Genomic DNA, 27,001 nt, shown 5'->3' with positions numbered 1-27,001 from the left:
GGATTTTAAATCTTTATTTAGAGTCTAAGCTTAGAAAAGGTAGGCATTTTGTATTTGTATTGTAGCGATAGGAATTTAAATAAGGGAAATCTAACCGGTCTTTACTGCTTGACCTTCATGTGAGAGAAAGAGAGTCTCCTGTTTCCATTTTTGAGCAAAGAGAGAAGAAGTGGTTTATAATGGAATTCAATACGCCCTTCCTCTCGGGCGTAGAATTTGGAATTTCATTTCTTTCTATACCTGACCCTCCCCCCACTTCTTTTTTTTCATTTTTCTACTAATTTCTTTCTTGATGTCGACTGCCTTTCTCTGGAACTTTGTGAGAGAGAGAAAAAGACCCATTTCTCTCTCTCTCTAGTTTATACCTGTCCTATCATCCACATCAATTTATAAATGTCTCAGGGTTCAACTTTCTTTCTTAAACTCCCTATACTTTTCTCCCTTCCTCTCTTCCTCCCTTCATATTAGCCAAGCAGTAGAAACAACTATGGAGGATTTGGGCTGTTTATGGAGATTTCAGGAGGTGGGTCTCTCTTATTCTCTCGCTCTTCATGTCCCAAGAGTTAGTTCAGTTCATTTCTTCTTCTGGGTCTTCTCAATTTTGGGTGTTTTCAACTAGGAGGGCTTTTCCTTACAATGATTGTTTGTTTGATCTTCCCATGATCTTCCTCATTCTCTGTTTTCTTTAAGAATTCCAATTTTTGAATGGAAAATGATCGATTAAGTTCACTGAAGTTGGGTGTTGTAATGATTATCTTATATCACAATGCATACACCAAGCTAGATCTTTTGGTTTTCTTTATTCTTTGGTGGGGGAAATGAACTACAAATGTTCTATTTGTCTTGTTTTAAGTAGCAGAAGCAAGGGATTGGGAGTAACAAACAGTGTTTGTGCTTTACACGACGTGTGTGCTGACTTTTTTTTATCTGAGCATGTTTGGTTGCAAATGGAAAAGAATATGTCGGTTTTGATCAGAATTATGCTATATGTTATTCCAAAGACATTGATTAATAGTACCTAATTTACAGCATTATTTGACAATGGACTTTGGATTTCCAACTTCTTGGCATTCTATAACCTCATCCTGATGCTCCAATAGTTTATCATTATCTTCCCACTTTCTCTCTCTTGAAGAAAGTAAACGCAGAAGAGGATTTTCTATATCTTTAAAGCAAATATTTTGTTCTGCTTACGCTAACAAAACTAATTTTCAATTTGCAGAACGTGGAGGATTTGAAGCAGAAACTCCTACAGACGACTTTTGAACTCGAGTCTCTAAAAATGGAAGCAAATGAAGAAAGTGTTAAGAACAAAGAGAAAGTGAAGAGCTTACTTCTTCTACTGCAGGCAGCATATGAAGAAAGAGATGAAGCAAGAGATCAACTGCAGAAACTGATGAACAAAATTATGCCAACTACTGCAACTGAATTACCCGCTCTGCGTCATTTCCAACCTGAAAGCCCTCTCAACATACCTACAAAAGCAAATTCAAGCATCACAGAATCAAATAGTCTCTATGAAACTTATAATCATCATTCATATGGTTCTTCACCAGCAGATTCGTTCTTTGATGGTGTTTCATCACCAGATTTCTCCACTGCAAACATGGCCGATTCAAGCAAAATAAGTTTTGTAAATCAGCCCTTTGTCCCAGAGTATAACAATGCCCCTCAACCTCCTCTGGCAACAGGACTTGACACTCCAAAAACAGAAAAGCCTGATCCATTCTCTGCAGTGATTGATAATCTTGCTAAGGGAAGAGCATTACCTCAGAAAGGGAAGCTCCTGCAAGCTGTTACAGAAGCCGGTCCTTTGCTTCAGACACTTCTCGTTGCTGGGCCTCTTCCACAATGGCGTAATCCTCCGCCATTGCAAGCTTTCAAGATTCCCCCTCTTCTAGTGAATGGCTGCAACACTAAAAATATCGATCAAAACCCTTCTTCAAAAGCCAGCAGCTCTTCCCAAAAGCCACTCCATTCTCTTTTACACGCTGAAATGTTATCCCGTGGGTCTTCTCAAATTTGTTCAGCTTCCTCTATGTTGAGTTTCACAAATGGTCCTTCTGGTTCTTGCTTCAACAGCGCCTTGATGATGGCTCCAAATGTTAACCACCCGCAGATTCTAGGAGCCAAGAGACAGAAAATTCAGTGACCGCCATTGTACAAATTCAAGATTGATCTGGAGTTGGCAGTGTAAAAAATGACTTGATAGTAGTTTTATTGAGGAGATTTGAAGTTTTAATTACATCAAAAATTAACTTCATCGGCCCCATCATGCTAACCAATCTCAACTTCAATTTCTTTTCCTCAGCAGAAAAAAAATGACAAGAAACAGTGACAACAAACTTTAACTTCTTGCGTTGTTATCTGAATATAATAACTAGTATTCAATATCTTTACTCGTTTTCTACTTGGGTATCATCTAATTCAATTTTAATCGGTTTTTTGACGGAGAAATTCAGGTGCGAGATTCCCTATTCGTCTTATTTATAAACAAAAACAATAACCATCGAAACCCTTCACCAACTTTTATCATCATCATAAATGCTCTCGTCTCATCCACGAATCTATAATCTTACATGCCATCGAGTCCGCCTCCGCCATCTCCGGTGCCTGATTACTCTAGCTGGAGTCCATGGTCAATCTCGACCATCGTCGTCGTATGCATCGTCTTCCTACTGTTGAGCAACTATAGACTTTTGAAACAATTGTGCCGTGTCCTTCATGGACTGTTTACCGGTCGACCTACGGTCCAATTTGAGGAAAACCCTAACAATCCTTCACTACAAATCCATGGCCATGGACTGGAGACCTCGATGATTCGTTTGCTACCTATATCGCAGTTCAAAAAGAATGAAGAATCCGAATCAACGACAAGTTTCAATACGGAATGCGCTGTTTGTTTGGGTGAATTCGAAGAAGGGGAATTGATTAAACACTTACCGAATTGTAATCATTCGTTTCATAGTCCTTGTATCGATGCCTGGTTCCGTAATCATTCGAGTTGCCCTCTCTGCAGATTGCAAGTCTTGAGTTTCTCTACTCCTGATTCTTCTTCTTCAGCAATGCTGGAAACGCTTGGAAGAGAAAATGTTCTACGAGAAAGAGTAGCGCATTATCAAACACTTCGTGCTCAAATTCTGCAGCACCCTGAATTCAGAAGAGATGCATCGATTCAAGGAACAGACCAACGAAACCGATGAACAAATAAATCGAGGGAAGGAGAAATTTGTGATGAAGCCGAGTTCTCGGCGATTTTTCTTTGAAGCATTTATTCATCAACCAATGCATCCGTGATCAGTAAAAATTTATGAATTTTCATTTTCTTTCTTCGAACTTGAAATTATTATATTCCATAGATGAGTTATAATTTATGTAATCATATTTAAACTTTGAGAATTAAATTTGTAATTATTGCAAAATTCACAAACTATTATGAAAATGTAAGTGTTGTTTCCATTCAAAATTGATAAAAGTAACATTGTCAATTAAATCTAAATCTTTACATTAATTTCTTTTTTTTTTTTTTTAGTATTGAGATTAAAGGTCAGTATCAATTTGTAAACTACAGTTTTTTATTGGTTAAAATATATTTTAAATTTTAATTGTTATTGGTTAAAGCTTACTATGTTAGGTTGAGTTTGAAAAAGTCTCCAACCCATAATTTAAAAAAAAATACTTTTTTGTGTTAAATCGACCGATCGATAAAAAAATTAACGGTATTAGTTGATGGTTGAGGTTGGTGAACACTCATTAACACTTAGGGGCCGTTTGGGGGAAGGGTTGAGTTATGAAAGGGTTAGGGTTATGATAAAACTAGTGTTATGATAAAACTAGTGTTATGATAAAACTAGTTTTATGATAAAAATTGTTTGGGGAAAGGTTTATGTGAGTAATGTTATGATAGTGTTATGATAAGATATGTTTGGGGGGAGGGTTATGTGAGTAGTGTTATGATAGTATTATGATAAGATGTGTTTGGGGAAGAGTTATTTAGGTAGTGTTGTGTTGTATTGGCAGTGATGTGATATATTTATTATTTAATTGGTTTTTTTTAGCAAATTCATATTTAAAATCCAATGGTAAAAGTGAATTATTTAAAATATTTAAAATCAAAATTAAATTATGTCACATTAATGTTACTACTTGAAATATTGGAAAACAAAAACATATGACTTGCAATATCATTCGAAAACACCAATAAAAAGCAGTTAACATGTACATACATAAAAAGAAAACATAACAATACTTCGTGGAAGTAAAACAAACAATCAGCTAACGCCTCGTATGAGCACCGTGCAGTATGTTGGCTTTTTGGCCCTTAATCTCAAATTAATTTATTTTAATTATTCAATTAATTTATGTTTTGATGATAACAAATCTGATTTTTTTTATTGACAATTATATTAATTTGAATAGACCATATCGTAGAGCTTGGAAAAATGATTCTAACGCCTCTTGAATCACCCAAATCGAAGTTCAAATGAAGAAAATATTGCTAAAAGAAGCTTAACGGAAAAATACCCGAGATGGTGACGTGGCGACCAAGCATTCAATTTGAACCAATTAGAGAAAGCCACTTAGAGCAATGAAGGAGTAACAAATGTGGCTTTTTGTTATGTTTTATTGGCTTTTATAAAGAAAATGAATTTAAAAAGAAAATGATTTTAATATTATTATTTTTCCTTGTGTCTAACGGCTAGTTTTTTTAAAAGATGGTGAAGTTGCTTTATTGATTTCTTTTTAAACAAAGTATTTTGAAAAGACATATTATTATATTATTATTTGTATTGTGTCTAACGGCTAATTAAGTTTAAATCTCAACCATTCATTTTTCTTTTACTTATATCTAATGACCCAAATGATTTTGAATTTATCTTTCCTCTCTTTTTAAATACTTCACATTTACACAAGATCATCAAAAAAAAAAAAAAATCTTTACAATCCTCAAGCAAAAAACCAACATTGTTATTCTCTCTAAAGCTTCCAATTTTTATTCTTTTCATCTTATTCTTGAGAGCTTCTTATTGTATTGTGAGGATTAAATTTGTGAGCTTCAAATTGTATACTCACTCTTTTAGAGAGTTTTCTTTTGTATGATTTAAAAACTTCAACCTATTGTAACGGTTGGATCCTAACTCGTGAAAAGGATCGGGTTTGCTCTTGAATCCGAAAAATGAGCAAGAATCGGTTCGACTCAAATCTGTGGAAAGAGTCCAAAGAAGATTTTCAATCAAAATCCCAAGAGGTGCTTGGAAAAGTGGACGTAGGTTGAGTTTAACCGAACTACTATGTCTTCTTCTCTAACTCTTTTCTAATTATTTTTTAATTTAATTTTAGTTACATACTCTTATTGGTTGAGTTTGATTGCATACTTCCATTCATATATTTTTATCAATCTTGTTATTTAACAAAGTTTACAAAGTTCTTTATTTAAATTTAAAAAAGTATCTAATTAGTTGATTTTACTTTTTATTTGTCAAAAAGTTTATTTAAACCCTATTCACCCCCCTCTAGGGTTGCCATACCGATCCAACACAGTAGTCAAGTTTCTCCTCATCTAACAGTTCGAGGAAACCCTTCATGTCCGTTAAATTGTTCATTAGTATTCTATTACATTGCGCCATGTCCAACCTACTGAGCTGAGGTATGGCACGTAATGTGCGAACGACCTCTCTACGGACCCTGCTTTCATCCTCCAGTGCCAACTGCGGCCACTCTGCAATGAGCCTCAACTGGTCAGTTTGAAGAGTCATGGCATCCTTAATTACATCAGCTGTTTCTGAAGTCTACCCTCCCCGCCTTCGCTTCGAGCCGCTTGAAGTCGTCCTACTATCGGTTCCTCGACCTGGACGTGCGATGTCGTCTTGTGACATGTTAAACCTATGGCTGAACATGGAAGGAATTTTCATATCATTGAGATCCACATGAGGAAATTCCTCAAACCCAGGAGGAACGTTCGATCCGACATCGGCAAAGGTCTCTGCATGGGCTCCTGTTGCACGATCTTTCCCGAATATATACGCCAACTTGTCGTAATATGGGAAAGGCTTATTTAACAGCCCCTTGGCTGCAAGATGACTCTGTATAGGAAAGAAAAATCAAATATTAGACTTGTTTCATATTTAAGTAAAAAGTATATCAGTGTACAATTATACTTTTCACACACCCTGACCCAGTTGTCAAACAACTCCTTCTCAGCAACGATGCACTTCGCATCGTCATTCCAACCAAACCCACTACATGACGGGTCGTGCATTTCTGCGATTGCCTGGTATGAGCGCTTCAACGTCTTTATGCTGCAGTCGATCACTGTGGTCTCATGTACATTGCATCCCGGCAACTTTGCAGTCATCATTCGCAGAAGTTGTGCCAGATACCCGGGTCTAAATGTGCCATTGTCTGACTTCCATCCACGAGCAGACACGAACTCGACCATACACTCGACGAGGGTTGCCTCCTCCTCCTTCATCCATACATGCTTAGGAGCACATGATGAACATGTCATATTGACATTCATACAACCATGCATTTGTTTCAGTATCTTCAATACACAGGAAGTAATAATTATTAAAATACACAAGAAGCCAAAATTGTTAAATTCGTTTTTTATACTGCATGCATACATTCAAGCATACAGGAAGACACACCCAATACTAACTAAATACAAATATAGGAATACTAAATTGACACGCAAAGCCTATTCATTAGGCAACTTTCATTCATTGAACATCTATGTGGCCAAATTATCCCTCCACTGCGTCCATTCGTTTGAGTTCTTAACGAATTGAATGTCATCACCTCCAATCGTCGCGTAGGTGGAGTCTTCTTCGTCAACGTCGTCAACGAAATCGACATTCGTCATCTTGTGGTTGATGAGATTGTGTAGTAGGCAACACGCAAGAATTGTTCGACATTGAATTTGCACGGGATAGTACGACTTGCCGCGAATGATTGCCCATCGACCCTTCAACAATCTGAACGCTCGTTTAATAACATTTCTAGCGGCATAATGTTTCATGTTGAAGTACTCTTTTGCGGTGCCAGAGGCATTTCCCGCTCCTCGTCACTCTTGCAAGAGGTATCTTTGTCCTCTATAGGGAGCTAGAAATCCCTCTAGATCGGGATATCCCATGTCGCATAGATAGTAATAACCTATTACGAATGGGTCTGATCTAACTAATTTGATTGACGTTGTAAGTAGTATACGTTCGAGGCATAAAACATTTGATTACCCTGAGGAACATGCAACCCATTTGGTCGTGCAATAGCATCTCGAAGAATGCGGGAATCTGTTGCGGACCCTTCCCAACCAGCCAATACGAAGACGAAGTCGCCTTTCGTATCACACACACCGAGGATGTTTGTGGCAACTTTTCCCTTACGTGTTCTATACCTAGGCCTATCGGTTTGCGGCACGTTAACCTTGATGTACGTGCCATCCAATGCCCCAAGGCAGTTCTGCATAATGAAATACCACCAAGTTAAGTAGTTGCACGTGGTGATTGATAAGTAACATAATACAGTAATATGCGGACCTCGAAGCAACTCCATCATGAATTAGTGCATGTGTTAGTCACTAACTGCAGCTTCTTCAACAACTCATCGTGCAATCGCAACACAACCAACAATACGAGGTTAAAGTGATGGAAAACAATCTCTCCTGATTGCACGAAATCCCGCTGGATGACTCTACTCTTGACATCGTGTGCCAATATATGTAGAAACATGGCGACCATCTCCTCGACATCGACGATTTCGGTCGACGTCAGACCAACAATCGTCCTCAGTAAGTGACATAGAATGGAAAAAGTTCGTTTGTCCATTCTGGTACTTTCACGACAAACGAGGTCGGAGGAGTGGATCATACGAAAGTATGACAGTTGTCTAATTTGATGCCTAAATTCGTACGTTGTATGGGTCACCCGCTTATTGTCATTCATTAGTGCATCCAATAGCAGTACTAACTGGTTATGGGTGAATGTGAAAACAACTAGTATAGTGCGAATGTTTTGGTTATCCATTTCAGGATAGTTACTACGAACCTCACGGTCTATTTTTGTAACTGTAATGCTAGTATACCTTAAATGCATACATTAGAATAAAATATTTATGTACTTCTAAAATATAATTATGTAAAATGAACTTATGCATCCCAATATGTTACTAGTATGAGTATGTTCAAACCCTAAACCAAAATATTGTTCAAAATTCATGTTGTTCAGTTTAAAAAGCGTGGCTAATATCGAAAGAAAACAGTTGGCTACTTTTTTGAAAAACTCAAGTACGATGTGGTCTATCATAACAGTTGGCTAATATCGAAAGTGTGTGACTTCCATAAACAAAAAAAAAAAAAAAATTAGTTATTATTTTTCCTTTTATTTTAGAATTTGTTTCAATCCTATTTTGTGTTTATTTTTTAAAAAAAAAATAGTTTCTTCCACATTTTCAAAAAAGCCTCCTAATTGCTTACAAATGCGTGAAAATTTATTAATGACACCATTTTTTTTTCATTCATATATAAATAAGGTTATTTATTTTGTTTATTTTTTGTTCGAAATGTATTTTTTTACAAATGTTGATGTAAATTAATTTTTTATAGAACAAACTATACATGTTTTCTGAAAATGAAATTTATGGTAAAATTACATGTCTTACCTTGGTACGAAAAAAAAAGTAATAAAATGGCATTTGATGTTCAAAATATGTTTTGTCAACCAAAAATAGTTTTATTTTATGCAAATTTTTTTAAATATATAGTTACTGCAAAAATAATTTTTTTACTTTGAATAAATCCATTGTCATTTCCAGTTTCATATTATTGACCTGGTTGTGTGGGTATACACTTTGTTTATGAATTTTTTTAAAAATGAAGACAATTTTTGAAATCGAAACAAACTGTCAAGTCAAAAAATGCAGTTAAATTTGGAATCATGAAAAAAAAAAAACACAATTCTTTATTCCCAATATGGTCACTAAAGTCCGAAGTACAATATGGAAGAATGCAAAAATATTAACTGACAATATTTGAAAATAAAGTAGTACAATATAAAGCGCCAATGCCTCGTACCTCTAACGAACGAAGTAGGAAGTCGGATATCCAGCAAATAAAGTAAGGAAATTAGTGTCCCGACATAACAAAAGTACAAGTACAAATAGTATAAGGATGAGGTGTATCGATTACGTACCGTATTGTTTGGAGGAATGTCAAGGTCGAATTGAAAAAACAAGATTGATTAAAATGAATGAGCAATTTAGGCCGTGTTATTTAAAAAAACGTTCTGCCTCAGAGGAATTGAATCTGTTTGGTGTAACGAACTGGATCTATTATTACAAACATTAATACAAAAAGAAGCAACAATAGGATGTGCAACAAAACATATATATCTATACAAATGCAACCAAATAAGCATAAAACATCGACACATAAAACGTATATGAAAGAGTCACAAAACATCAACATTCCTTAAACTGAATATGGCCAGTGAACATGAGATGATCAAGGAAATCATGAAAAGTATGCTATGACAGTGTCTAAGTTTGTGTATAAGAAGGTATACCCTTCATAAAAAAAAAAGAAGTGATAGCCCACAAATATTCTTTAAACAATAACAGAATGTACTTAACATAGATATGGCAAAAGAAAAAAAAGAATGCAAAATAGAACTTCAAAAGAAGAAAACAAAGTTAAGTTACATATCAAATAAAGAAAGAACAGAGGAGGAAACAAGGAAAACAACACAATAAAATACAACAAAAGAAGTGCTATATATATAGGGTTATAGGGTGAATAAAGTATGTCTTTATTCACTCATACAAAAAGAAAAAAGAATCTATGAGTAGACAAATAGATAACCAAAAAAAATAAATGAACACAGTGTAGTTTAATTGATGGATGAATGAGATTTGCTTAGAAATAAAGAGAAAGAAACAGAACAGACAGTTGAGAAAATACTCAGCAAAGCAAATTCAGAAGACATCTTGATTGCAAGTAAGTGGGAACTGTGAACATAGTTAGTCAAATGTCAAATGAAATAAATATGTCAACATATTTATGAGGGATAGTATTAAAAAAATGGTACAAAATGTGTTCAGATTGCTAGGCACAGTAGCAATAAGAAAGTGAAACCAACAAAACAATTAGAAACATGGCAAACAGGGACATATGTTGAAACAAGGATGGGCAAAATTAATCCAAAATAACAGAAGCAAAATTTAAACAATATGGATGTGCAATATGGAAAGAGATTAGAAACATGGCAAACAGGGACATACGTTGAAGCACATAGACAAAATTTTTCACAGATACACAGACAGAAGTGATTTCAAAAAACTACAGAAACAAAAGTAATCAGAAACGTGGAAAGAGACAATAGAAGTAAAAAACAAAAACGATTACAAATAATTATGCATAGAACAGAAATAATCACAAACAATTATTCAGAAGTGCATAACCATAATCCTCATCATCGGCGAAGACAGAAACTCGAAATCCAACCACTTACCTCCAACCATACCTTGCTCGAACATCCCAAATGCAGTGGTGATACGGTGATAGTATCCGTAGTGTAGAATGTGTCCAAATCAGAGGAAAACAATACCCGATCTGCAAGTGGGAGTCCAAGCGGCAAGGTCTTGTGGAAGGGAAAAACTGAGTCGGATTGCATGTTCACCAATAATGTTGAACATGCAAGCGCAAAGGTTTCAGAGGCAAAATGTAAAACTCGTTCAACGAAATCGACAGAAAACTCATTTGTTTCGGATGAAAACCCATTTGTTTCAGAGGCAACACTGTGAGCGAAGCCTTCAACGAAAATTGGGAGGACGAAGAGTGGGAGAGAAAGGAATTTAGAGGAAGATAGATTTTTTACCGAGAAGAAAACGACGGCCAAACCTAAACCGGAATACGTTGAAGGTGAGTTAAGGAAAAAATGGAAAAGTTTTTTCTGAAAATAAATCTAAATCAATGTCCTTACAAGGATTGAAGAGAGGGGATGATTTCGATTGGAAGGATTAAACGGGATTTCGATTGGAAGGATTAAACGGGATTTCGATTGGAAGGATTAAACGGCTTTAAGGACGAAGTAGTGTAAAGAGATTGAAGACTAGTTGCGAGGGATGAAGACGAGTTGAGAGGAAGTAAATTGGGGAGAAAAACGAATGGAAGACGAAGGAGTAAAGTGTGAAGACGAGTAATGGAAACCCTAAAACTAGGGTTTCCATTATACAGGCCCCAAACGTGGTTCCAAGCCCACAGTAATAAACCGGGGCCCAAAGAGCCCCTTAATTATATATCATTTTACTATTAGGTGAAGTCATGATGGTTAAGTTTAAATAGTTGTATAGAACAAATTTCAAATTTGAAAGACTAATTACAAATAGGCTAAATTATAAAAAAAAGCACATTTCAAAAGTTGAAATTTTGATTTTTTTTACTTTTGAAAACGATTCAAAAGTACCTTTACCGTTGGCTTTGAATGAAAATTATTAAAAGTTTTGTTTAAAAAATAGATTTGAACGAGTAAAGAGTTTCATAAATAAAATATCCTTTGACTTAAAAAAAAAAAAAACTCTAATTAATCTAATTTTTACATCAAATTTCTTAGCAATCAAAACAAAAAATTAAAATTTTAAGTTAAAATTGTAGTTTAAATATCCATCAATACGTTGATATTTCTATTGATATTTTCACTTTTTATGGATTCAATATCGATAGAAGTAGTGAATAAAGAAAAATCTATGAATCACATATAATAAACATAAAAATGATGTTAATATAAATAATAAACATGTTTACTTTTTTTTTTAATAATAAAGGATTTATTGACTAACTTAAATATAATTTTTGAATTTTTTGTTTTAACACTTCTACGTGTCCATCAACGATATTTTAAACTTTTGTTAAAACATATTCCACAAAATCTCATCAAGTTTTGAAAGGAAATTCTCCTTAAAATATAATAAAACAATAACCAGTAAAATAAAATAAAAAATATCACATGATAGATTAGATTATGTCTGTGTGCGAACAACTAAATACATTTTTTATTAGACAATTAACTATATATTAATTATAACAAAACCTACTAAGAATGGTTGGGGTGATGATCTATTATTGTATGTTAATAGTCAAATAAAATTAAAACTACGATTTTAACTTAAAATTTTGATTGGTAAGAAAATTGTTGTAAAATTTTTAAAAATATAATATTTAAAAAAAATTCTTTAAGCTCTCAACAACATTTATGAAACGTTTCAACAATTCAAATGATATTTTAAAAACAAAACTTTAATTATTTTTCTCTCAAACCAAAGTTTAAGAATATTATTGAAACTTTAAAAGTTTAAAGGTATTTTTTAAAGTTTAAGAATATTATTGAAGGTCGGAAAGTTTAAAGGTAATTTTGAATTTAGTCTTAAAAATATTATATAAAATCAAAATCTATAGCTGATTTTCTTATTTAAAATATTAAATTATAATCTAAAAGTGGTTGGACCCTATGAAATGTTTACATAAATTTTTTTGAAATTAGGAGTTTGGAAGCACAAAATTTACAAAATTTTGAAATTAGGTTTATATATAAACCTAAAGTATAAACAATTTATTTTTCTAAAAATTGTATTATTTAATAAGTTAATAAATATATATTTTTATACAACATTGAAAAAGTGATGCTGATTATGTGACATTATAAAATAAAATTTAAAAGTCAAAAAGTTTTTAAAGAAATAAGAAGCAAAAAAAAAACCATAGGAATGTTTTTGGAAGAAATGAAAAGAAAATATTGAAGAAGAAGCAAAAGGAAAAAGGGAAAGAGAGAAAGACGCCGGAGAAGCGATTCGGTGGCAAAACAGTAAAGACTCCCTTTTTAGGCCTTTTTCTCGATTCACTTTGATCCGAAATCCTTGTTGCCTTGCATTAATCACTCATCTTCAACATCGTCTCCAATTTTCTTACACTGCATCTATGAGTTCCTCCTCTCTTTTGCCTTTCTTCTCCTTCTCCTTCTCTTCCTCTTGATTTTCCACAAATGGAATCCATCTTCTTCGTTAATCGGAAAGTCAAGTGTAGGACGTGATCAATTAGAGTCTGTTTTTGGGTTATGGCCGAACCTACTGATAAAGATAATAAACTATGGAAAGGGTTATTTGCTGTCGCTGGAATCATGACCACCCTCGTCACCTACGGAGTCTTGCAGGTTACTTCCCCAACATTTTTTTCTCTTTTACTTCTTTTGATTTTTCAATCTTGTACAATATTCTCTTTTTAATGTTTTATTTTTCCTGGGAATTTCCCAAGTTTGGTATTTGATTGAATCAATAGCTTTGGATGTTTTAAGAATGTACACGTTTTTCAATGCTCAGATAAGCTCAACCTTTTGATGGGTTGTCTTCGTTGGTTGTTAAGTACTCGTTTTAGCAGTTGTTTAAGGATTAAGGAGGGAAATTTGGAAGAAATGAAGAAGAGTGTGGGTGTGTGTGGAAACATTTTTGGAGTAACTATAACGTTAATGTCCATCGTTAATGCCTGATCTCCCCATGCGATCCTTGGATTGATCTGGTGTTCTTTGTACTTGCTCTAGAGTAGTGGACTATTGATATATCATTTGCTCAATTTTATGCTTGATTGACGGTCTAAAAGTAAACTGCTGTCTAGGACTTCTGCAAAGTTATTTGTCACTCGTCATAAGTTATTAAGCTCACTTTGATTGTTTTGTTTACAGGAAAAGATCATGAGAGTTCCATATGGGGTGAACAAAGATTATTTTAAGCATTCACTGTTTCTTGTTTTTTGTAACCGCATTACCACTTCTGCAGTTTCTGCAGGTGTTTTACTGGTAAGAGCCTGTTCTTTGATGATTTCCGAAATTTATTTTTATGCGTATTCCTTAAGGGTTTTCAAGTGAAATTAAAATATGTTTGGATAATTGCTACTAATATTTGCTTTATACTGCAGCTTACCTGGCTTTATGTGAACCTCTAATTTTACACTTATGAAATACTTTCTTTTCTAGAGTTTCCGCTGATTCTCTTGATATATGTATATATAGGCAAGTAAAAAGACAGTGGACCCTGTAGCCCCAGTTTACAAATACTGCCTTGTTTCAATAACAAACATATTGACCACCACATGTCAGTATGAGGTACGCTGACCAGTCTTTGATTGTGGCACACGACATATTCCTGTATATTCATGATTGACTGTCTCATGCTTTTCTATAGGCCCTCAAGTATGTCAGCTTTCCTGTTCAAACTCTGGCAAAGTGTGCTAAAATGATACCTGTCATGGTGAGAGTTTCTAGTGTGTTTATTGATGTAGTTTTTCTTTGTGAAATCTATTAATCTACCTTGATCTACATTCTGATTTCTTCCCATTCTAGTATTTGAGTTACCTTCAATTTGTAGTGGATGGAGAGGCGTGGGCATTAGGTTCTTGAGTGACTAATTGTTTTATTGTTATCCATCATTTTACAGGTGTGGGGTACCATTATTATGCAAAAGAAATATAAGGGTCATGACTATTTGCTGGCTCTTATTGTGACTCTGGGTTGTTCGATATTTGTTCTCTATCCGGTAACGCTTTGATTGTAGTCACCATCTGTTCTTGTTTTCTTTATCATATTTATGAGATGGGGACATAGTAGCATCCTACTTCATTTGTTTGGTACCTCATCTAATGTATAATGTCATGCAATTTATTTTTTAGTGCCAAACTTACCTGTGAAAATGGATGTTTAAAGTCAGCTTGTAAATACCAACACATGCTACAGATTATTCTCATTTGTTAACTTCAACCTTTTGAAGAATCAAAACCAATTCGAAGTGGAAATGTTTGAATTCCTCTGAATTTCTTGAATACTGAGCTGTCAAGTGGTGATTAGTTTTTGAAAATAAATAGTTCTCCTTATGTGCTCTTGAGGGGATCTTAGGTGGTCTACATTTGTAATTAGAATGTTATGTGGTGAGTGCCATGCCGTGGTGCATCACCTCTCGTCAATTCAATTGCTTCACGATTTGTGCTCTGTGCTTTTGGGTACTGTTCATGGATTAAATGATACATTTGCTAGTGTTTATATTTTTCCCTATATGGCAACATGCACTGAAGATATTGATATGGTAGATCAGATACAATGTAATATATTTTCTAAAATTTTGTTTTCATATATTTGTTGTTAATGTTGTGACTCTAAATCCTGTTACAGATGATTTATGATTTATTAAATCTCCCCCCAATTGTAGGCATCAGCTGAGATTAGTCCATACGATAGAGGAAGGGAAAGCACTGTTTGGGGTGTCTCGCTTATGATTGGTTATCTTGGGTAATAATTTGTAACTCATTAAATTATTGTTGAATGATGATAGATTCCTTATCCTTCTATTTTGAATTTTTAGTTTAGTTATCGTGGGAAATGGTAGAAAACTACAAGGGAAGAAACTCAGCAAAATAACAAGAGAGAAAATCTCCTGTCTTCTCCTCCTGGGAGGAGAACAAGGAAAAAGCAATATGTGGAAGATATCAACGAGAGAAAATAATTTGAGAACCATACCTTTAACATATACAGTTATGATACTATTTCTTCTTGAATTTATTGGGGATGGTGTGAGCTGAAGCTTGATTTTAAGGGGAAGTAAATTTTAGTCATAATATTTTTTTTGATAAGAGATAAGTATATTCATATAACAAAACAGAACAACCTAAGGGCGAGGGATGAGAGGGCCCTCCCCGGAAGAAGCTAAGGAACTAAGACATAATGGCCTTCCAATTGTTGAAAATCATAGAAAGGCTATAATTACAAAAGTGTTTGGTGTAATTCGTACTCCACCAAGAGGCTGTGTGTTGAACCACAGTCCAAAAAGAATCAAAAGAATTAAATCTATTGTGCAATGTCCCTATTGTGCAATGTCCCTGACACTTAATCTTTTATCGTTATCTTATGTAAAATTTTAAATCTCTCAATATATAAATGGTTAGTAAGCAGACAAATTTCTAATACTCGGTGCATTTAACAGGTTTGATGGCTTTACAAGTACATTCCAAGATAAACTTTTCAAAGGCTACAATATGGACATACACAATCAAATTTTCTATACAACTTTGTGTTCTTGCATTCTTAGTCTGACAGGTCAGCTCCTTGTTCTATTACTTGATCTGGTAAACTCATTTTGACCTTTGATGATTAATTTCGTGGAGGATACTTTGGATTTCATGCTTCATATTTTTTTGACTGCGATTGAATGTTTAGAAACTTCGCGGCCACCTAGTGGTCAAGAGGCCAAAAAAAAGAAGGTAAAGATTTTGGGTTGATGCAATCCCGGGGTGTTCACCTACCTAGGAATTAGGATGTTGTACGTGGATATTATAGTCCTATATGTTTCATGACAACTAGAACTACATGTAATTGCAAGGTCAGCCTGTGCTTTCGTGAGATAATTTAAGGATTGTGTACACCTACTCATGATATCGGTTTGTAAGAGAGGGAGAAAAGTGCAATGATTACAATGAGTATTCATTAAGATTGAAAATCAGGACTTGTTTCCTAAAATTGAACCCTCACCTCCAGACTGTGTGATAATGGGAGTGCAAGGAAACATGGATGCTAAGAAACGAGAGGCTGGGGTTAGGGTAGTTGATGTTAGCCATTGGAGTAAATCTTTCTGATTTCAAAATTCTCTGCTGTGAAGGAAATTCCCCCCTTCTTATTCTTCTTTTCTTTAGTACAATATGAGGTGAGAGATTCAAACTATAGACATCTTGGTCGTTAACACAAATTTTGTGCTTAGTGAACTAAGCTCACTTTGGGAAGGTGATTTGACTTCATTTATCAAATCTGTTTTTTCTAATCTGCATTGCAGTTTGAATACTATAAAGTGAAAAACCGACCTTTCACTTGCTATTCAAGATTTGGATCTCAATTCCTTCTGAAAATACAATTCTCCGCTGTGAAGGAGATTTGGGTTAATTGATCAATTTTTCTTTTCTAATATGCATAGCACTTCATAGTATTTACGCTGCAAAAATGTTCAATTATTTCACCTTACTCTCTTCTGAATTGATGTTCACTTCATACCTTTTGCTTTGTTGTTTAGGTCTTATATTACAAGGTCATCTACTCCCTGCAATTGAGTTTGTTTATCTTCATAAGGATTGTTTCTTCGACATTGCATTTCTCTCCACAGTGAGTAACCCTTATACTGCCGTTCAATTTTAAGTTCTTCTTCTTCAGTCTTATTTATTTGTTTGGTTTGATTGTTAAGAGTCCTAGCTTTGAATCAACGGATTGTGAGCCGAACTAATGTTGACTCCACAGGTAGCAACTGGTAGTCAATTTTTTATTTCTTACACAATTCGAACTTTTGGAGCTCTGACTTTTGCCACCATAATGACAACAAGACAGGTTAACTCTTAAATCTCATCAACTTCTATGCTCATCGATTCAATTTCTTGGTCATGATTCTTTTTATGCTGAACCATACTCTTTTTTGGTTGAAGTTGGTCAGCATCATGTTATCTTGCGTATGGTTTTCTCATCCTCTTAGCTGGGAACAATGGATTGGAGCTGTAAGTCATGATTTCAACCCTTTGCAAACGCATTATCGAATATTTTCATATCCCTCAATCATAACACTTGCTTCTTTTTATAACCATGTTCAGGTTTTGGTCTTCGGTTCGATTTATGCTAGAAGCTTCCTGCGAAATGCAACTCAGAAACTTCCAACTTCTGAAACGCCGGAGGACCGTTCTTCAAGCCAGACGAGCCAATCATCAAGCCCAGTGAACCGATCATCAAGCTCGGTGAGCCGATCTTCGAGCCCAATGAAGGAAAGTCCATGATTGGACCATGTTATATTTGAAAAAGCCAAAGACAAGGGTTGTGGAAAATTGGTAAGGAAGTAGAATTTAGAATAGGTTTGTTGTAGGTTTTCACTGCTGAAATATTGGTGATAGAGATAATATTTTACTGAGGCCAATTTTCTTCTGCTTCTTGCTTTTGTTCTTAAAATGATCTTCTCGCTCTTTAGGTGGAAGTAGGTAAAGTTCTTTGTCCCCTCTTAGATTGAAAATTTTGAAAAATGATTTTAAGATTCTCAATTTTTCTTCCCAACTTTCGAGTTATACATGAATTATTTTAGAAATATATATTTCCATATACGAGATAAGTTGGAACAAAAGCTTTAATAAATTTTGTTTTTGAAAACTTAAGTTCTATAGACACTATTTTTTCGACCTTCAAATTTTTCCTTTCTTACCAACTATTAAAATAGTAGTTTAAAAATCAAACCAAAATTTTTAAAACTTACAAAATGTAGCTTTTAGTTTTTTATTTATAAATTTAGCTAGAAATACAATCAGTTTCAGTGATACAAATTATCCTAATAAATGATAAAAATAATATAATTTATTTTTAAAAATAAAAAATGAAATAGTTAGATCTTGAAACAAAATCATTCGGGATGATTTCGAAACTCCATAATTTGGAAGCTTAAGGAGAGAAAAGTTGTAAAAGAGAATCAAGATTTAAGATATTTGACAAAGAAATAATCGGCAACGGTGAGTGTTTGAGCATTCAGCTAAACTTTCAAATAGAGCCAGAAAGATACTGATCATCCAAGAGACTTAATAAATCTTGAAATTCATGTTCATCCACATATTTAAGACTAAACGTATCAATTTATGTACACTGTCATAAATGAATGTTCGTTACGTAAATGAATGTTTGTCGATTAGTAAAAAAAAAAATGCACTTTTGACATTTGAGAATAAAAACACATTTCGAGATAATTTTTATAGAATTGAATCTCCTAGACTTTATCATTGCTTTGGATTCTTGTGTTGTTAGATTTTTTAGACATGGGTGCCCGCGGAGAATTCATCTTTGACCAGAGAGAGAGAGAGAATGAAATTAATGAGATTATTGAGTGAACTATCTGATTGAGTTAAGCTTTAGTCAACGAAAGCAAGGACAACTAAAAGCACTACTGCCCGCCCTTGAAAGAGGGACAAGAACGGCTACAGCCTCTGGTCGAAGAGCCAGAGCCTAAAGGCTGATTTTCGTGGTGATCGATGGATAGTCTTTTCTTTCGGTGTTGAAATCTTGAAGTTAGGAAAAATACATTTTTTTTTTTAATCTTTTATCAATATCTAAACCAAATATGTTTAGCATTATGGGTGTTGCTTATCAACTAGGTGTTTCTTGGGAGTTCACCTTATGCAAGAGTTTCCAAATGTAAATGAGATGACTACTTTTATCAATATCCGCCTCAACCAACATGTAGAGGTCTTAATTTTATGTAAATATCAATGCATATATATATTTCTCAAAAATAAATCTAAAACAAACAAATTATCAAAATTGTTAAAATGGAAAAACTAATTACACTTTAGACAAAATCAAATGCAATGAGTTTTTGTAGTTTAGTAGTTCTTTTTGACATAGTATAAATAATTTGTACTTTTTCTTATTATTAAATAAACAATTTATGATTTTTAAACAAATGAACACACATATTATTTATATTATACTTAAATTAGTGACACTTTTTTTCGCTTACTTCTTTTAACAATATATTGAAAATGTTGTATCTTCATATCAATATTGAGATAGATAAAAATATGAAAATATTGATAGATGAATAGTGTCTTTTAATTACATTTTCAAGTGTTTAACTAAAATAAAGTAAGTTGTTTTTGAAAATAAAAACTAAAGTATTTAAAGCCATTCAAAATAGAAATAATTGTTTCAATAAAAAAAAAGTTTTTTAAAAACATTTTTTCTTAAGCCAATATAAACAATTTTTTTAAAAACATTTTTAGTGAGAAATTAGACATTTTCTTTGTCTTCGGTTAATTATTTAAAGTTCATCCAAAAGGAAAATATATAAATAAATATAATACTTTGAAAGTAAATTGTGGCTGTAGTTTAGTGGTAAGAATTCCACGTTGTGGCCGTGGAGACCTGGGCTCGAATCCCAGCAGCCACATTACTATTTTCTTATTTTTTTATTTCTTTCATTATCAAGTTTATTAAAATCATATCAAATCATTTTCTTATTGTAGCAGCGAGGATTTATTTGTTTTCAACCTCAAACCTTTGTGCTTTTGGGGGTAGGAGGAGAAGTGATAAGAATGAGAAATTAGTTGGGGTGTAGAAGATTTGTTATGGGTAAAAATGGGACGAGTTTGGGATGAAGATTATAATGATATCTAAAATATAAAATAATTTTCAAGTTTTTTCTTTAGATTCATGCAATCGAGATAGTTGAAAGATGACTAAAAGCACGAGTATAAGGAAAGAAACAATGCAACAGTAAGAGAGAAAATAAGATATATTAGGTTATTTATTCAAAAAATTTAAATGATAGTTTACAAACTTATGCTAATACTTAGATATTTATTAAATATGAAATTGAAAGTTTAGGTTAGGTAAACCATTTTTTATTTTCTTACTAATTATATTTAAAAGTAATTTCATTAAAGAATTGTATCTACTTAAAACTGAATAATTTTAGAAAATTTCATTCTAGAAATAGAGAAATAATTTTAATTGAAAAGATCGACAAAAACATTAAAAAAATTTGAAGAAGATAAAAAAAGGTTTGGTATTAAAAACTTATTTTAATAAATAAAGAATGTAGTGAAAAACAAAAATAAATTATTTTTTCGTTGTATTAGAAAACACAATGAGTTCAATTTAAAATTTATTTTTATCATGAATTGATCACAATTACAACAAAAAAATGACAATTTATTATTTTTGAAAATGAGCTATTTTAGGTGTTATTTTCTAAAATAATTTTTAGAAACAAAAATAACAAACATATTTTAATTAAAAAATTTATTTGTTGTATTTGAAAAAGTAAAAATGAAAATGAAAATGATCCAGAAAAACAAAAATTTGAAAATAGACTCGTTTTGCTTTGAACTGTTGCGAGCGAAACGCAGCCCTAAAATCATTGGAGCGCGAAAAAGAAAATGGCGCCATTGAAGTCTCTGGAGGAGCTTTGCCCATTCATAGACTCTAATTTCCTAACCTTTTGTGCTTCACACGGCATTTTCACTGGTACTTTCTTCTTCTTCTTCGTCCCATTTGATTTTAGTTCAATTTCAATATAACCCATCATTTTGATTTTGCTGCTAGTGGAGGATTTCCTCATCCGTGATCTATACGTTTTAGCTGCTTTTGCAGAACAACAGCCTGCATCAGAGAAATTGAAGCAGGTGAAACATTCCTTACACTTTCCGTTCTCTTGTTTATCATTCACTGTACTCAACTTCTCTATACCTTGTATGTGTACACAGGGAATTACCCAAATCCTTTCAATAATTGATGCTACTGAACGACAACCATGGGTCAATGGTTTGGAGCTCTTGGAAGATGCTCGAGAAAACAAGAATATTCTGTCTATTGGTTTTGAAGGGTATTTTCACAACGTTTTTTTTTTTGTTCAATTGCTCATCTGTTTACTTAATGGAATTTATGGCAGGGTTGATGTTTTGCTTGGAGGTGGGCTACGCGAGGGACAGTTGACTGAGATTGTTGGGCCATCGTCTTCTGGTAAAACTCAGGTAGCTAGTCGGGACTCTTTTTGCTAGGATGAATTTTGCATTTGGAACTTATTGCTACTATTCTACTTGAACGACTATTTACAAATTTTAATTATTCAAGTGTTTGATTTATGGGTTAGGAACTTGATTTCTGTAATTGGGTTTGTTTTTCTCCACCTGTTTAACATGTCACTGGTACTATATTAATTAGTTTATACATGATACGTTTGAATTTTTTATATTTATGGTAAGGTTTGTCTGCGAGCTGCTTCCAATGTGGCAAAGAACTACAAGGCTGAGGTTTTCTACATGGACACAGGGAATTCCTTTTCACCCCAACGCATCTCAGGCTTTGTTAATTGGAAGCCCGGAACTGCTTTAGATTGGGTAACTAGATTACGTGTGGCTGTTGAAGGTTTTTTAAGATTGGAAATAACCGATCTCTTTTAGTGAAAATTATAGTCTTCCGTTTAGAAAAGAGTGATAACTTATAACCACTTCAACTGCCAAAATTATACTGACAATCGGTTACCCTGGCCATTGCTATATAGAATATCATTAAATGTTGGCCGAATTAGCATTTTGGGGCAGTCAACCGCTCAAGCAATTCAGTATAGCAGCACTATTAAAAAATTCAGCAACTTAAGAAGTACAATCTTGTTTATTTGTTTTTTTTTTTCTTTCTAAACTTAAGCAATCTAATAATATGATCTAATGGTGCATCAGTTAAACAAGATTAGGGACCAAACTACTCATACACCATACCCTATTATTTATAAGCTCTTTCCTCCAAGAGTTCGGTGTTAGTTTTGCTGGTCTTCGGAGTGTCAGAGCGACAATCAAGGAGTTCCTCCTCTATCTGCCCTTCAGAAACATAGGCTTTTTTTTTTTATTGCTTGCAAAGGTGTGCACTGTTATTTGGGACATTTGGGGTGAGAGGAACGATCAAATCTTTCGGGGTAAGGGGGAGCATAGTGAGATTTGGTCTTTCGTTAGATTTCTCGTGTCCCTTTGGGCTTTCATTTTGAAAGATTTTTGTAATTATTCCATGGGTAACATTTTACTTAGTCAGTCCCCTTCTTTTTGTAGGGTTGTTTTGGTGACCTGTTTTTTGTATGCCTTTATATTCTTTCACTTTTTCCCAATGAAAATCGTTGATTTCACAAAAAAGAATCACAAAGGAAATGGTCGTGCAGGCTAGGCAAAAATTGTCTTTGTTGCAATGGACTGAGATTATAAATAATAAGGTGAACACATATTTGGTCCTCAAGCCTTTTTTCTTGTTTAAAAGATATACCACTGTGTTATGAGATTGTTGAAGGCTTAGAAAAACAAATATCATACTTCGTTGATTGTTTGGATTGCTGTATAAGCTTGTTTTACTTAAGTTCCTAAGTTGCCAACTTGCTGCCAGCCAAAACAAATTGCTGGTTTGTCAACGTTATCACATTCTATATAACAATGCCTGGAGTAAACAGTTGCCTTTATTTACCCTTTTTGTGACTTATTCTTATCTTTTCTATGTTTCCCTCTTCCAAGTTTGTATTTTGTGAATGCTCCAACTTGATCTGGCCATCTCTTGAATCCATTTCGTAGAGTGAACAGAGCATGCTTCAGCGAGTAATGACCAGTATTTCATGTCACTCTGTATTCAACATTTTTGCACTGTTCGATGTCTTGCATCAGTTGGAATTCAATTTGAGATCCCAGGTTCACAGTAAACATAATGCATCTTAGGTGGTGAATTTGAGTTTGACCAGGCATAATTTTTTAATCCCAATTAACAAACTAAAACCATATCAGACGTGCAAAGGGGATCGAAGAGTGCAGTTACTGATTATAGATTCAATTTCATCGCTAATTACACCCATCCTCGGTGGAAGTAGTTCACAGGGTACGCATGATTGGATGTAGATAACTGTCTATCCTTCACATAAGCATAATTGTTGAGCTTGATTGAAAGTACATGTACAATTTCTTGCTTCTTCAGACAATACAAAGATATGGTGTACAGGAAAGGAATTCTGTGTATTATATTCATGTGCTTATTCAAGACATTTCTAAAGGTTTATTTAAGACTGATAATTGTTCTCATATACCAAGTGACTTGAAATTGGACATTCGTTTTCTTTGTTTGCCTGGGTTGTCATTTCAGATTTTCTGTGGTTTTAAAAAGATAATTATTAATTAAATGTTGAATGAGATGCATGAATCTGTAAGAACTTCATATGTTAGACTTCTGTATACAATATAAATGAAGATTCATACTTGATAAGCATATACAGGACATGCTTTGATGATATCTGCTGGAACTCTACTGAAGAAAATAGCTCATGAACATAATATAGCTGTACTGGTAATTTCTTACTTGAAGATTCTTCAATTACAACATGGCTTTCTGTCAACAGTAAATGTCTTTAACCCTCTCTGATTTTAAGTAATTTCTCCTAAACTTCTGCTCTCTTTTCTTCACATCATTCCTTTTGTCTCTTCGTGAATACAACTCCTTCAATTACATTATGATATTTTTAGTTTTAACTTATAAAGAATGGATTAAATACATTTTTTATTGACTTCCAGTAACTTGTAATTGTAATACCAAAGGTAACAAATCACACTGTGGGCGGAGATAGAGGTACTTCAAAACCTGCCCTAGGAGAGAGTTGGAAGAGTGTTCCACATGTGAGGCTTCAGCTTTCCCGAGATGCAGGAAGCAATGTCTGCCAAGCTTCAATATTAAAACACTCGTCCATGGTATGTTCCTTTATGCACACACATCATTGAGCACATCTGCAAAGTGGTATGTTCCTTGTTGAAATGCCTTTATATATATATATATGACATTCTTAATAACCAAACACCGTTCTCGCTGCCTGGTCAAGTTGGGGTCTAAGGTCAACACCCCCCAAAACCTAAATTGCATACGGATTATATGTAATATACGATTTCTGGTCTAGGGTTTTCAGAGGTGATATACAAAACCTCTAATCTCATTGACGCCTATATATATATAATTTTTGATATTTACCTCGAACTATAAAATTACTTTCTCCTTTCATCTGTAGCGTAGTGAACACACTTGGTGTCATTCTCTACCATTTTCAATTTCTTTTCTATCATCACACATCTTTTCCGGTAACAATTTGATTCACTAATCATAGAGAAACTAGACAACTTGCTTAATTCTGTTATGCCGATTGCCTTTTGTTTGTCGTTTCAGGCATCTGGTATGACTGCAAGATTCGTAATTTATGAATGAAAAGAAGGAACTCCTTGTACTTTGAAACAAGAAAATGGCAACTTCAATTCTGATTCTTAGTGAAGTGTGAAGGTCAGTACAATCACTGCAACCTTGCTAGCTTTTGCTTGTTGCTTTATCTGTAAACTATCTTGATGAGTAAAAGAGTTCTGTACACAATGATGATGAATTTAAATATTAATTTGCAATATATTTCTTGCTTGTTTCTATTTTCTAGAAGGGAAAAAAGGTATACACTGTTTTTAGCTTCTTCTGTCTTTCCCCCCCCCCCTTTTTCTTCTATTTTTCCTTCTTTGGTGCTGCCTATGATTTAGGTTATGAGATAAAAAGAGTACCAAAGCTATGGAAATTTTCATAAGAAGAAAGAGATGAGTAAGATTAAAAAAAACTCTTGTCGTGTCCGTGTGGAAGAGTATGATAAAGTTTGAAGCAAAGATAGGGTTAAAGACAGAGAAGAAGATGACCCACTATTGGCAAAGTTGAAACCGACTTGGGAGCAAAAGCTCCACCTTGTTGTCCTTGTCTGGTTCACCGTGGCTTTTATTCACAATGAATAATGATACACTTAAAAGTAAAAGAGCACTGTCTAAATATGCTGTTCACATCAGACCCACCTCTCTTCTGAGGGTTACCTACACTAGGGGTTTGGGGTATGTGGTTCAACTTGTTTTTGCCCAAACTTCTGTCAAAACCTTTTTCTTTTATCTCTTTTTGACCTTAACCCCATGGTTAAAGCATCTATGCCTAAGGGAAGTTGGTTTGAATTCATGCCCACTTATTTGTAATATAATATTTTGCCCGAAAATAGCTTTTGTTATTGGAATTGATCACGAGAAAATCTATCGGACATAAGCAACGAAAACCAAAACCACTCGAGGTAGGGTGAAAGAATAAGAGAAGTTTATTCTTCAAAGCCTTGCTTACGAGAGAGTGGACACAAACATTGTGACAACAACAAAACATGGGATAAGGAAGCAATCCTCATATTGTGTCTAGAGCTAGCCTCGTCAGCGAAGAATGATAGCTGTTAAACCTAGTTTTTGTTATTGGAATTGATGATTAGAAAATCTATCAAAATGGACAAATGGATTTTCTTTTTTCTTTTGATATAATCTAATATTACAGATTAGACAAATTATCTCAAGATTCAAAATTATTTTTTTTAAAGAAACAAGCAGATAAGAATACTCAATGAGTATGTTTCATTCTTGTAGATATTGGTAGGGTTTGATCGTGATCCATTAGTAGATTTTTTTATTTCATTCTTGCAGTATTGGTGGGGTTTGATCGTGATCCATTAGTAAATCTCTATTTAGTGATTCAAATAGCTACTAATTCTTGGTTGAATTTGCATTATACACCTTATGAGAGTCTATCTTTCAATTTTTTTGACTATGCATTACACACCTTATGAGAATATAGCTTCCAAAACTGCAAGGATCATGATCTGATTGGTTGATTTCTTATCAAATAATGAGAAAAATTGATTGGTTGGTTTTTGATATGTTATTTTATTCATGCTAATGCTAATGGAGTAAGTATGTTTCATATTATGGTTTACCTTCATATTTTTTGTTGAATCGATTGTTTGCCTTTCCTTTTTAGTGGATTTACGGTTTTACCATATGCATAACTCATCATTTACTAAAATTGGCTGAATGATCAAAATTTAAGTACTCGTTCAAACATCCGATCAACCAAGTTCATACTAAAAAAAAAATCCCAAAAAGTGAGGTCATTATTCCATTGTTAACCACGTGGTGAAAAGAAGCATGGATTTTGGGAATTTGTCATAACTGCAGGTTGGTTTTAGCACAATTTTTCTAGGTTCATCTAGGGAGAGATCGACCTTTGAGATTTTGTTAAATAATTAGAAATTCTCAACTTATCATTGTTTGGGTCTTCTTGTTGGATCTCCAAGATTCTAGTAATTTCTTCCAACATTTTTTCTTAGTTAATCTTGGGTGAAATCGACCATGGAGATCTTGTTTAAAAAATTTTAACCTATTGATTGTTCGAGCCTTTTCGGTCCAACTCGGTAGAGTGAGTACACACGAAGATTCTTATTCCATCTAAAAATAAATTAAAATATTATAAAAATGATTAAGTTTTTGACATAGAATTAGATAGAAGCATATAAGATTTGGTAGGAGATTTAGTATAAGATTTAAAAAGATGTTAATTTGGTGAGAGGAAAA

At 33.8% G+C, this 27,001-nt stretch overlaps 6 protein-coding genes and 1 non-coding gene across 15 annotated transcripts; 5 read left to right on the top strand and 2 right to left on the bottom strand.

Moving 5' to 3' along the window:
- Positions 1-2,261, top strand: LOC101217302 (hypothetical protein). The gene is made up of 2 exons (XM_011658949.2): positions 1-523; positions 1,223-2,261. Exons 1-2 carry the CDS (start codon positions 488-490, stop codon positions 2,150-2,152), a joined length of 966 nt encoding a protein of 321 aa, XP_011657251.1. The 5' UTR covers positions 1-487; the 3' UTR covers positions 2,153-2,261.
- A 265-nt stretch (positions 2,262-2,526) lies between these two features.
- On the top strand, positions 2,527-3,430 carry LOC116404633 (RING-H2 finger protein ATL52-like). Its single transcript, XM_031887770.1, has one exon. It carries the CDS (start codon positions 2,580-2,582, stop codon positions 3,201-3,203), a length of 624 nt encoding a protein of 207 aa, XP_031743630.1. The 5' UTR covers positions 2,527-2,579; the 3' UTR covers positions 3,204-3,430.
- A 1,998-nt stretch (positions 3,431-5,428) lies between these two features.
- LOC116404722 lies at positions 5,429-11,216 on the bottom strand. 3 transcript variants are annotated; one of them, XM_031888037.1, is made up of 3 exons: positions 7,539-11,216; positions 6,170-7,461; positions 5,429-6,083 (listed from the first exon to the last, which is right to left on the bottom strand). In XM_031888037.1, the coding sequence occupies exons 2-3, from the start codon at positions 6,626-6,628 to the stop codon at positions 5,790-5,792; spliced, it is 753 nt and encodes a 250-aa protein (XP_031743897.1). In that variant the 5' UTR covers positions 6,629-7,461; positions 7,539-11,216; the 3' UTR covers positions 5,429-5,789. The 3 variants fall into 3 exon arrangements, with proteins under 3 accessions (XP_031743897.1, XP_031743898.1, XP_031743896.1); XM_031888038.1 differs by having other exon boundaries at positions 6,170-9,072; positions 9,189-11,216; XM_031888036.1 differs by having other exon boundaries at positions 6,170-11,216.
- Positions 6,734-8,024, bottom strand: LOC116404495. The gene is made up of 3 exons (XM_031887009.1): positions 7,581-8,024; positions 7,236-7,461; positions 6,734-7,059 (listed from the first exon to the last, which is right to left on the bottom strand). The coding sequence occupies exons 1-3, from the start codon at positions 8,022-8,024 to the stop codon at positions 6,734-6,736; spliced, it is 996 nt and encodes a 331-aa protein (XP_031742869.1).
- A 1,521-nt stretch (positions 11,217-12,737) lies between the features above and the next one.
- Positions 12,738-18,063, top strand: LOC101212253 (UDP-galactose/UDP-glucose transporter 5B). The gene is made up of 11 exons (XM_004148170.3): positions 12,738-13,199; positions 13,725-13,838; positions 14,052-14,144; positions 14,224-14,289; positions 14,476-14,574; positions 15,241-15,320; positions 16,012-16,124; positions 17,089-17,177; positions 17,310-17,396; positions 17,492-17,560; positions 17,654-18,063. The coding sequence occupies exons 1-11, from the start codon at positions 13,104-13,106 to the stop codon at positions 17,831-17,833; spliced, it is 1,086 nt and encodes a 361-aa protein (XP_004148218.1). The 5' UTR covers positions 12,738-13,103; the 3' UTR covers positions 17,834-18,063.
- A 1,845-nt stretch (positions 18,064-19,908) lies between these two features.
- Positions 19,909-19,980, top strand: TRNAH-GUG. Its single transcript has one exon. It is a non-coding gene; the product is annotated as a tRNA-His (tRNA).
- Positions 19,981-20,887: 907 nt separating this feature from the next.
- LOC101212497 (DNA repair protein RAD51 homolog 4) lies at positions 20,888-25,031 on the top strand. 7 transcript variants are annotated; one of them, XM_031887596.1, is made up of 11 exons: positions 20,891-21,059; positions 21,138-21,217; positions 21,299-21,417; positions 21,484-21,565; positions 21,797-21,931; positions 22,741-22,791; positions 23,141-23,254; positions 23,348-23,438; positions 23,830-23,951; positions 24,149-24,298; positions 24,765-24,833. In XM_031887596.1, the coding sequence occupies exons 1-11, from the start codon at positions 20,972-20,974 to the stop codon at positions 24,801-24,803; spliced, it is 1,071 nt and encodes a 356-aa protein (XP_031743456.1). In that variant the 5' UTR covers positions 20,891-20,971; the 3' UTR covers positions 24,804-24,833. The 7 variants fall into 7 exon arrangements, with proteins under 7 accessions (XP_031743461.1, XP_031743456.1, XP_031743459.1 ...); XM_031887597.1 differs by having other exon boundaries at positions 20,894-21,059; positions 23,830-23,900; positions 24,765-25,031; XM_031887601.1 differs by lacking the exon at positions 24,765-24,833 and having other exon boundaries at positions 20,888-21,059; positions 23,830-23,981; positions 24,149-24,289.
- The last annotated feature ends 1,970 nt before the right edge of the window (positions 25,032-27,001 follow it).

This window comes from Cucumis sativus, chromosome 6 (genome assembly GCF_000004075.3).
Source record: "Cucumis sativus cultivar 9930 chromosome 6, Cucumber_9930_V3, whole genome shotgun sequence".
Classification (NCBI taxonomy): Eukaryota; Viridiplantae; Streptophyta; class Magnoliopsida; order Cucurbitales; family Cucurbitaceae; genus Cucumis; species Cucumis sativus.
The sequence above is the reverse complement of the archived record's forward strand: the minus strand, read 5'-3'. Positions and strand labels throughout refer to the sequence as shown.